The sequence below is a fragment of the Sciurus vulgaris genome (genome assembly GCF_902686455.1).
Source record: "Sciurus vulgaris genome assembly, chromosome: 5".
Taxonomy (NCBI): domain Eukaryota; kingdom Metazoa; phylum Chordata; class Mammalia; order Rodentia; family Sciuridae; genus Sciurus; species Sciurus vulgaris.
The window spans coordinates 79,567,169-79,578,751 of NC_136465.1; the positions used below are offsets into that span (position 1 = coordinate 79,567,169).

The following is an 11,583-nucleotide window of genomic DNA, read 5'->3' on the forward strand; positions in this document are numbered from 1 at the left end:
TTGTTAAATTAGTCATTATTGTTAAATTAGTCATTAGATTTTAGAGCTATCTCAGTACATGGAATCCTTTTTTACTGGATTAAGACCAGCATCAAAAGGCTCGGGAGGCTGAGGCAGGAGGATGGCAAGTTCAAAGCCAGCCCCAGCAAAAGCGAGATGCTAAGCAACTCATTGAGACCCTGTCTCTAAAAAATATATATACAAAATAGGGCTAGGGATATGGCTCAGTGGTCGAATGCCCCTGAGTTCAATCCCTGGTACTGGAAAATAAATAAATAAATAAAAAGGTATCGAATGGCTAGTAAGAAATTATGGACAAGAGAGAGAATATTTACAAATGTACACTGAGATGGACCCATTGTTTCCTGAGGAGATGCTAGTTTGGTGGGCAGCCAAGTAAAAAAAAATGGTTTTCAAACATTTTTAACATTAGTCACAATGTGTCCAGCATTCTTTGAACACCCTCAAGAAGTTTTAAACAAAGAGTTATTAATCTGGTGATTATTAAAACAGTATGAACTGCTCTCCTGGAAAACAGCTGTGGAAAAGGCAGGGATCTGATACACTAGCAGAAACCTCATAACAAACTTGGACTATGAGACTATTTTGTTGCTCTTGTAATCAAAAATGAGATTTTCCTGATAATTCAGGGGTTATCAAAGAAAGAAAAGAGATCTAACCTTAACCATTCTCTACAGCTGGATGATTGGAGCACTGCAGATAATGACATGGGACACCATTCGGTGAGGGAGGCATATTCTACAAAGACAATTAACAGCAGAGCAAGAAATTAAAGCCATACAACTAATCCCATTTTAATAGAAACCTCAACATTAAAATGCAATTTTGAGATTTCTCAGAATGCAATGCAGTTCCCCAATATACTTAGAACAGTGTTAGAATATAATTTACTATTATCTGGGTATTAAGAATCAGATTTTCTAGAAATTTGCCTTTTTAAGTAAGGACGAAGCCTTCTTGGGACCAAAATCCCAGATACCCCACAAACTACCAAAGTCTGTTCATCAAGCAGAAAGCATTGTAATCTTATAATATCATGGGTAAATAGCAGACATGAAGAGACATGAAGTGAAAAAACAGTTGAAGGCTTGAGAAAAGGAGAGGCAGACATAGAACCACTGCTTATTCAGGGAGATTTTAAATCTCTTCTACTTAGTCTACATCCTGACTTGGCTAAAACCTGCACAGGGAACCCAAAGCGTAAGCTTTAGTAGTTTTTTAGATAATGTTTTTAAAAGGAAGAACTAATGCATATGATTTCTTTGTAAGAAGGGGAGGATAATTAGAATATCAGATATCTGGGTAAATGTGATTATGATTTAAAACAACTAAATTATTCAGGAAGAGATTATTTTTCTCAACTCACTGGTTAATACTTTAGAAATGTTCCTCTTAAATATCTCCAGAAATAAGTACTTCTGCTTGTTCTCTGGATCTCATTCTTTCTCAACTTCTGAGCAAATGAACAGCAGGCAAGCATTGAAATCCAGCAGCAGAAAGGCAGGCTGCCTCCCAGACACTGATGACCTTTGTTTATTTGCAGGGTCAGTATGGGGGATTAAAACCAGGGACCTCTACCACTGATATACATTCACAGCCCTTTCTATTTTTTATTTTGTACTTTGAGACTGAGTCTTGCTAAGTTCCTGAGGATCTTGCTAAGTAACTGAGGTTACTGAGTTAGCCTCAGTTGTGATCCTCCTACTCAACCTCTGGAGTTACTGGGTTTATAGGCGAGTACCACTGTGCCCACCCACCAATGGCATTTATACCACTTTAGCCAGTATCCCACCATCTCATCTGTAACACTGAGGGAATTATGATAATCAGGTTACCTAATAGCATGGTTCTGTCAATGAAATGGAAAATACTATAAGGCTGGATTAATGTTCTTTGTTATACACAGCCATGTAGCGTATTGGTTGGTAGAATGTTAATAGGAAAGAGAGAACCATTGCCTGAACCAAGGACTTAGAGTAGAGATTATGCAAGAGATCACATTTGGGATGTACTTGGAATGTAAAACCAACTGGATTTGGAAATGTATAGTGTCTCTGGAGTAAAAAACAGAGAGACTCCTATGATTTAAATAATTTAGTGAAATAACTGTCATTGAGCATCGGGAGGTATCATGAACTGTGTTTTCTCCCTTCTCAGAGTTCTCTGCTGAAACCCTAATCCCACAATCTCAGAATTGACTATCTGGAGGTAGGGCCTTTAAATAAATACTTAAACTAAAAAGAGACTGTTAGTGTTGATCCTAATCTGAGATGACAGGTGTCCTCATAAGAAGAAACGGTTTGGACACACTGAGGGATAGCTGGGATGCATGTGCACAAGAATGGTCACACCTGAGCACACGACATAGAGGTGACTGATGCTAAGGAGCCAAGTAGAAGTCACTGAAGAAACCAAATCTGCCATCACCTGAGTCTTGGACTTCTAGCTCCAAACTGTGTGAAAACAAAATTTTGCTGCTAATTTCACTCAGTCTCAAAACTTTTTAAGTGTTTGTTTTTATTAATGCATTCTAGTCATATATAATATTGGGGTTCATTTTGACATAATCATACATGGAAGGCATAAAATTTGCTACATTTCAATCCCCAGTACTTTCTCTTTCCCTCCTTTCTTCCCTCCTCCTGTTTTCCTTCTTCTACTGCTGGTCTTCCTTCCATTTGTTTATTATTTAATTGGCACTGTATAGATATACAGATATACACAAAGGTGAAATTCACTGTGATATTTTCATGTATGTTTACAGAATAATTTGACCAGTTTCAGTCCACAGTTCCTCCTTTTTCCCTTCCTTGTTTCCTCCCCCTTTATGCTCTTGTTTTACTCCATTGTTCTCCCTTCTGTTCACCATTGGGTACCCCACACCTGCTTTTCTTCTTTGTGTTTTTGTTCTTGTTTTTTTACTTATTTTGCTCTAGTTTCTGCATACAAGTGAAAACATTTAACTTTCTGAGTCTGGCTTATTTCACTTAGTGAAATAAGTTCTCTAGTTCTTAGTTTCTCTAGTACCAACCATGTACCAGCAATTTCATAATTTCATTCTTTTTTATGAGTGAATAAAAACTCCATTGTGTGTGTGTGTGTGTGTGTGTGTGTGTGTGTATGGTGTGTGTGTGTGTGTGTGTGTATCACATTTTTAAAAATTCATTCATTTGTTGATGGGCACCTGGGCAGTTTCCATAACTTGGCTATTGTGAAGCATACTGCTATAAGCATTGATGTGGCTGTATCACTATAGTATGAAAATTTCAGTTCTTTTGGATAAATATCAAGGAGTGAGATAGTTGAGTCATAAGATGATTCCATTCCTAATCTTTTGAGGAATCTCTACTGTTTTCTAAAGTAGTTGTACTTGTTTACAATTCCATTAACAATTTATGAGTGCACCTTTTTCTCCACATCCTCCCCAGCAGTTATTATTATTTCTATTCTTGATGATTTTCATTCTAATGAGTGAGGTGGAATCTTAATGTAGTTTATATTGGCACTTCCCTGATTGCTAGGGATGATGAGCATTTTTTCATAATTTGTTGGGCATTTATATTCTTCTTTTGATAAATGTCTGTTTAGTTCTTTTGCCCATTTATTAAGTGGGTTACTTGGATTTTTGGTGTTGCTTTTTGAGTTCTTCATATATTCTGAATATCAATCTCCTGTTGGAAGAAGAGTAGCTGGCAAAGATTTTCTGCCATTCTGTAGTTTCCTCTCTTCATTCTCTTACCTGTTTTCTTTGCTGTGAAGAAGCTTTTTAATAGATACCACTGCACTTGGTGAGTCTTAATTTTATTTCCTGAGGTTTAGGGATCTTGGAAAGAAAATCAGTATTGAGTCTCAGTTTCCTTCTAGCAATTGCAAAGTTTCTGGTCTAATTACTAGGTCTTTGAGTCACTTGGAGTTAACTTTTCTGAAAGATGAAAGAAATCTAGTTTCATTTTTCTCCATATGGGTATTAAATTTTCCTAACCCCACTTGTCTTTTATAAGTTATCTTTCTGTAGTAGAAAGGGAGGGGGAAGTCTATAGTAGAATGGGGGGGGCATTGGCCAAATTGTTATATTGTACACATGTACAAATATGTAACAACAAATTCATCATTATGTTCAGCTATAATGTACCAATTAAAAATGTGAAAAGAAGTAAAAGGCTAACTTTTCATTCTGGAAATTTATTAGGCATCCATAACAAACTAAGATGAAATAAAACAAGAATTAAGACATGGAAATCAAGAATTCTACTAATGACAGCTAAGTTTAACACACCCATTCAAGGCAAGTGGGTTGCTTGCAGTCTGTAACTCACCTTAAGGCACCTCACCTGCCTGCCAAGGTGTTATTGGCTGTTTTGACTCCACCCTTCCCACATTACAGACTTCCCTGTTGAATCTTCCTTAACCACTGTTTTGGTTGTGTATTGTGGGTTTGTAGGTAATGTTTTTCTTTCACAATACACTAATTTCTTTCACTCATGACTGATATTGGAGAAGGTCAGGAAAAGGGACAAAACTGAGTAACACTTGGAAGAATTACAAAGCCAGTGAAGAATTGCAATTTCATTTATACTCCCTTTTAGAGTATATACATGATTATACCTGGGAAACACACCATCTGCCTGGTCGCCTGCAAGGTCACATCTGCAACAAACCTCATATTTAGGAAGTCTTCCTAAAATAGTTTCTGCATCCTTGCAGAAAGGGCTAGAACACATGCAGGTGCACAGCATGGGACCCAATTGTCGACACTGGATAGGGGCTTGTCTTCAGGGTTTCCAGTCACATGGCCCTCCCTGCCTTACCAAACTCTGCTCAACTGACCACCAGCCCTGTAATAAGCTGAGCAATCACACAGGACATGCAACTGGCTTAATAATTGATGTAAATTTCTCATGAAAAGGATGATCATGTAACTAACTACTAGATAGTACAAAATGAACAACAAATGAAAGTAGACCAAGGAATGCAGTTTCCTAAAGATGACTTGGTAGAAACACAATAGTTTATTACTAAATTTTGAAATAAAAATGAAATAAAACTAGTGAAGACTGGAATAGACCCTGAATTGGAATGAATACATAAATAAAGGTATTCATAATTTAAATCAAAGAATTCTTTTATATAAATAATGGAATTTTTCCAATATGCAAGAGAATAAAAGCCAGATGAAAAATGTTAAATAAATACAATAAGGGTTGGTTCAGAACATAAAGCTATCAGATTCAGAAGAGGAATGGTAAGAAGGAGCTGCAGTGTGTTACAGACAAATTTTCTCTGGAGACCAAACTGAGAAAATGACAGAGTGTGAATGTAAATCAGAACACAAGCACAAAACAATGAAGACTTTTATGATGATAACACACTTCCTTATTCAAGTGTGTAATTGGGGTCAGTGAATTATCAGTGTGGGTAATTGACAATGTTTCTTGGGAGAAATAAGGTCCCAAATCATCTTACAGAACATTCAGCAAACAGAAATCTAGAGGAAGTCTAAAACACCTGGAATATGATGGTTCATAGGAACTATGTGTTCATGTTGCTCTGCTGTGGAAATTCCATGGGGTTTCTGTGGCCATTTTTGCTAGTAAACTCCAAGGATATTAATAAGAACAGAATAATTCAAACTATTTATTTCTATAATACCGAGGGCTTCTAATGAGAACCAGACCCAGTGACGCTAGACAATTTTTCTGGGTCTCTATAGGCTGAGGGTCAATGTTTAGTTATCATTTGTCCATAAGTCAATACAGAGTTGAGCAGGAATGACCCCCCAAATCATCAAAACTTCAGTTAAATACTGTACACATGGAGACACAAACATCACAACGGATGGAATTTGGGCTACGATAGTATTCAGAGATGTTGACCATCTTCTTTGTTGACTGCAGGATCACTGCTGACAAAATATACACCTTTGCACAATCGAAACCCCTCTGCCTTCCCCACCTGCTTGCAACACACAGAATACACAGTGCAGGACTGAATTACAATCTCATCAAATGGACTGAAGTTCAGATAGAGGTGGAACTTCGGTTCTAATATATAGGCTGATCACTTGGGCAATGTACCTTCAACATTGTTGTCCATGTCACACATTTTTCCTTTAGAAAGGAGACACTAACAAAATCCTGCCCACCCCATCCTGCTGGGTTTAAATCCCAAGAGAAATCAGGAATGCAAGGCATAATCGTGTGCCAGGAGTGAGGTCACCCAGCATGGAGCTCAAAGACACCACTGTTCTGCTCCTCCTTATAAAGGGAGGTGCTGGCTTCCCCCAGCACAGACGTGGGAGCAACTGCAGATCCTCCTCCGAGATGCTGGTGGTCCTGCTCACAGTGACCTTGCTGACCCTGAGCCCAGCTCAGAGCTCAAATGAAGGTATAAGAGTGAGTATTATGATACTCAGGGCCTAAGAGATAACACTGTAGAGACAAGAAGGGGAGGGAGGATAGAAGTTAAGGTGAGAAAAGGAATTGCAGATTTCCTATGATAAAGGTAAGACCAGTAAGTCCTCATTCTAGATCAAAGCTTTAAATATTATTTAAGGTACAACTGTAACTTCATAAAAAATGTCAACCAGCCAAATAACAAGGTATGTTTTTCGTTAATAGAAAAAAACCTGTCTGCATTGTGGAGGATGCATGTGAAGGTGGGAAGGTTGGCACAGGGCAGTTGTGAAGATGGTATCACACTCAAAGCAGACAGTGGGTGTCAACAGTCATGCTGTGCACTGGATGCAGGATGGAGTAAGGAGGAACACACAGATCAGAGCTATGTCAGAGACAGGGGATTTCATAATACATTAGAATCCCCCTAGTTTCTAGTCAGAGAGAAACATTACTGCCCAATTTCCTCATTTTTCTGAAACACGTTCATTATTTCAAAGCATTGTGAGAACTATGTGGAACGTTGTACCCAAATGTTTGTGGCTGGCTGAGAAAGCATGTGACTGTTAGCAAAAGGTTTAATGAAGGAAAAGGGTAAAAGAATACTAAAATGTGACATTGAAATACCCAGAATACCGACTCTAAATTAAGAGTAAGGTTTGAGGGATTCTAGAGAGATGAAAACAAATGTGTGTTTGTTTGTGTCTGAGTAAGCGGTTGACTCAACATGGCAACCAGACACTCCCTCACAGTTTCCTGCCTTGCAGCACAGGGAGAGCCTGATGAGTTCACTTAGGGGATGCACAGGTTGTGGCTGGAAGTCACCTTTCCCTGAAGGACATTTGTGAGCCTTGAAATTGGTGACCCAATCCTGTGACTGAGATTGGTGACTTCATCCTGTGCTTCATTTCCTAGAGGTCAGCTATGAAGACTCTTCCCCTGTAATACCAGGTAAGGCCCAACTCATCCTCAATCACCTTTCTCCTCCTTCTGTTCCTCAGGATTTTCCAGTTCTACAGTGTCTTATTACCATCATTTCTATGTTTAAGAATGAGTGTGTATTATCTCCCCTAACAATATAGGCAAACATTCCCCAACCTTGACACTGGAGAATATGAACAGGGCCATCAATCAGTGTGAATAACAGGGAGGCCTAGCTTCAATGACAAAGGGAGTAGTTTCCATGTTCCTCCAGACAGAAGAGACTTCTGAGAAATAACACAGAAATGTGATGTGCCCTAATTCTGACTCCACCATGGTAGTGGGAGTCACTCAAAGTCTTTCCTTCCCCAGTCTTTCTTACTAGAATTACATGGATACATATAAAATGTCCAGCAATATGTGTCTATGTCTCTTTTCTGTGCTTTCTACTCAGCTTTATCCTTATAGCTGATAAAAATTTGCCCCAGGTATTCAGTGACTACTGTGTAAGCCATCACTTTATCTCCCTCTTCTGTCTCTTACTTATAGCTCTGAGCAACACACTTGAATTACAACATAAGGTTTAGGTGTCCTGACTTGGATTCATTTACATTGAGTTATTACTCTGTCAACTGGCAATATGACTGATATTAGTAATCCTTTCACTCTGTTTCTCTTCTGTCATAATCACTTTCTCTGTGAACTGTTAGGTATCTTGGATCTCCTGTTTTGGTAAATTTAAGGACACACAGTATTAGGAGCCTAGATTGAGATGTTTCATATTATTAATGTACAGATCCTAAGGAGCTCTATATTCAGAGGCAGGAGACACCAGAGAAGTTGGCAGTTGAAAGGCAGGTTCTGAGACAAAGGAGTTATATGATAAGGTCAGAAAGGTAAACATTAAGGAGAGTTTTCCACCACTAAGAGCATCTATTCTGTGCTGGAATTATACAGAGGTTGAGGACCTAAGTCAGAGCACTGAATGGGAGTCTCAGAGACCACCCCCTAGAGGACACCCACCTAGATCCCCTGCTGATAATGGAGATGAAGATGAAGAGGATGATTCACAGCAGAGACCACCACCACCACCACCACAAGGTGGCAATCAGCAGCACCTTCACGGTCCTCGTCCTGGACAACATCAAGGCCCACCACAACAAGGAGGCCAGCAGCTGCATCCTCTCCCTCCTCATCCTAGACACCAAGAAGCACCATCCCAATCAGAAGGTAATCACCAGCAATGCTCCTCCATTTCATCCAGAAAGGCCCCAGGGATCGTCACCATCATTCCAAGAAAGTAGAGTATAAAAATCTCCTCAAAGTCTAACCACCTCTGTAATCCAAAATTCAGTGATAGGTATGATTTAAACTTAATCTCTGATAAAGGACTTGATTCTCACACTTTGAAAAATTTAAGGTGCTAAAAAATCAATTGGGGACACATTGCTATTACCTGGTCATACAGCTCATTTCTGAATATTTCTATTCCGATAGTCTTTGGGAGGGTAGCAACACTCTTTATTTTTTCCCACATTGTTTATTTGTCATTATAATTGTACACATTGACCACCCCTTTGCTATCTTTCCTCTACTGATCTCCCTTTGACTTTTAAGAGATCTACCCTTGCCTTTGCTTTCCTTTTTCCTCCCTAGCTTCCACATGTGAGAGAAAACATATGACCCTTAATCTTCTGAGTCTGACTTATTTTGCTTAACATGATGGTCTCTAGTTCCATTCATTTTCCTATGAATGTCATAATTTTATTTTTCTTTATGGCTGAATAAAACTCCATTGTGTGTATATATACATATACCACATTTTCTTTATCCATTCATCCACTGTTGGACACCTAGGTTGGTTCCTTAGTTTGGCTATTGTGAATTGTGCTGCTATAAACATGGGTATGCATGTATCACTGTAGTGTGATGATTTTAATTCTTCAGGGTAAACACTGAGAAATGCTATAGCTGGGTCATATAATGGTTTCATTCCTAGTCTTTTGACAAACCCCCCTTACTGGTTTCCATAGTGGTTATACTAATTTACAGTTCCACCAGTTATGTAAAAGTGTTTCTTTTTCTCCACATTTTCTCCAGCATTTGTTATGATTTGTATTCTTGATGACTACTATTCTGACTGGCAGGAAATGAGATCTCAGTGCAGTTTTAATTTGCATTTCACAAATTGATGATGTTGAACAGTTTTTTCAATTATTTCTTGGTTGTTTGTATTTCTTCTTTTGAGAATTGTCCTTTTGTTCATTTGTCCATTTATTAATTGGGCTATATGATTTTTTGGTGCAAATTTATTTGAGTTCTTTATATATTGTAGACATTAATCTTCTGTCAGAAGAGTAGCTAGCAAAGATTTTCTCTCATTCTGTAGTTTCTCTCTTCATATTCCTAATTGTTTCCTTAGCTATGCAGAAGCTTTTTAATTTGATGTTGTCTTATTTATTAACTCTTGGCATTACTTCCCAAGCTTTAGGGGTCCTAGTAAACACTCTCTATCTTTAAGAAGCTTGCCAAAGTAATTATGAGTTTGAGGAACTTTGCCCTAAAATATCCTTTGCCCTCTGATGACCTGTGCTAAGTGGTGCTGCTTTGTGGAAGCAGAGTGGCATCCTCCCCTTGGCCTTCTGTCTCTTACCTAGACTCAGGGATTCTTTAAGTGTCTACCTCACCACCCTTCCTTTCCATTTCATACCAGGGCTCTTGGTCCAGTATCCCTGCTAACTGATATTCAAGTCTATGCTCTGAAATGTTACCCAGATTTTTAAATGCTTACTTTCAAATTAATCCACATTCAAGCTGAAGAGTAATCTCTTTGAAGGGAAAAGTATAAAGCTAAATCTTACTGCCATATCTCATCCTCCAGTCCCACATACCCCACTAAAAGTCAGAATCATCATTTTTTTTGAGCATCCTTTTGGAAATAGGTTTGCATATCTAAGGATATCCATTTTTGCCTACAAAGCATGCCCTAATTTATATGGAGTTTTGGGTGTATCGAATAACACATTTCCTAGAAAACTTCAATATTGGTTCATAGAGATATATAGAACTTTGAATGTATTTCTTTTCTTCCTCGTTCCCTCTCCTCCCTACCTCCCTTCCTTCTTTGCTTTCTTGATTGCTGTTTTCTTTTTTCTTGCTTTCATTGCTCCTTACTTCCTTCTTCACCATTATTTTTACAATTACATAAATTTCCATTGTGCAATTGTGCTATAATTTCTTCAGCAAACCTGCTGATTGGCATTTAAATTGGTTTCTATTTCACTATTGTAGATATAGGTTGCATGATCATCTTTGCAAATATATTCTTGAACATTTTCAACAGCAACCAAGAGATAAACAACCTAAGAATAATATTTTTTTTCTTAATCTTATAAGCAACAATTCAGAACTTGCTTTCAGCTAGATGTAGAAAAAGTGTAAACAAAAGAAATTGTGATGAAAGGTTGAAAGAAGAAATGGGGAAAGGAAGAGGAGGTGAGCTTTCACCTGCCTCACTTCAGTGATACCAGCAAGGGATAAGCAACTTCCTACTTTGTCATGACGTTTCTATAACCTTCCCTCCTTGTTTGTTTGTTTCAGAAAATGAATGAGAAGATACTGTCATTCAGAAAATTAGGCCATTGAAACAATATGGTCATAAGTATATCTTCAATATAGCAATAAAATAATCAGCATGCAATTTCTGATTGTCATCTTTCTTTAGGGGTATTGATTAGTCTGGCATTTAAGAGCCATGTACACATAAGGAGAACCTTCAGGACACCTTCTTGTGGTTATTCCAGCATGCTTCCCTCCTTCTTTAGCCACAAGCCAGTTTTCAGTTAAAATAAATATAGTTCTCAGTCTTCCCCAAATTCCATAATAAAAAGAAAAAATTTAAAATTATTTTCAGAAGTTGTAATATTTTTTGCAATTTTATAGAAACAAGAATATATAATAAATGTGGTGAAGTGGCCCAGGATGAAGAATCCTTAAAATTTTCAAAATAATTTAAAAGGTTTGGGGGGACATGTGGTTGTAGGCAGCCTCTCCCTGGAACTGACTCTTTTCTTTCACCTTACTTTATAATTTCTCAGCCTATACTCCCCATTCTTTTTTTAAAAATATCTTTATCTTTTTAAAAAGTTTATTATGTGTTGCTGAGGATCAAACCCTGTGCCTCCCATGGGCAAGGCACTCTGTCACTGAGCCACAACCCCAGCCCCTCTCCATTCTTTATTAAAGACAG

The 11,583-nt window shown here is 38.0% G+C and overlaps 1 protein-coding gene across 1 annotated transcript; it reads left to right on the plus strand.

Annotated features, from left to right (window-relative positions):
* Positions 1–549: 549 nt before the first annotated feature.
* Positions 550–11,017, plus strand: LOC306662070 (uncharacterized protein). The gene is made up of 4 exons (XM_079141551.1): positions 550–743; positions 7,331–7,364; positions 8,292–8,564; positions 10,935–11,017. Exons 1-4 carry the CDS (start codon positions 729–731, stop codon positions 10,943–10,945), a joined length of 333 nt encoding a protein of 110 aa, XP_078997677.1. The 5' UTR covers positions 550–728; the 3' UTR covers positions 10,946–11,017.
* The last annotated feature ends 566 nt before the right edge of the window (positions 11,018–11,583 follow it).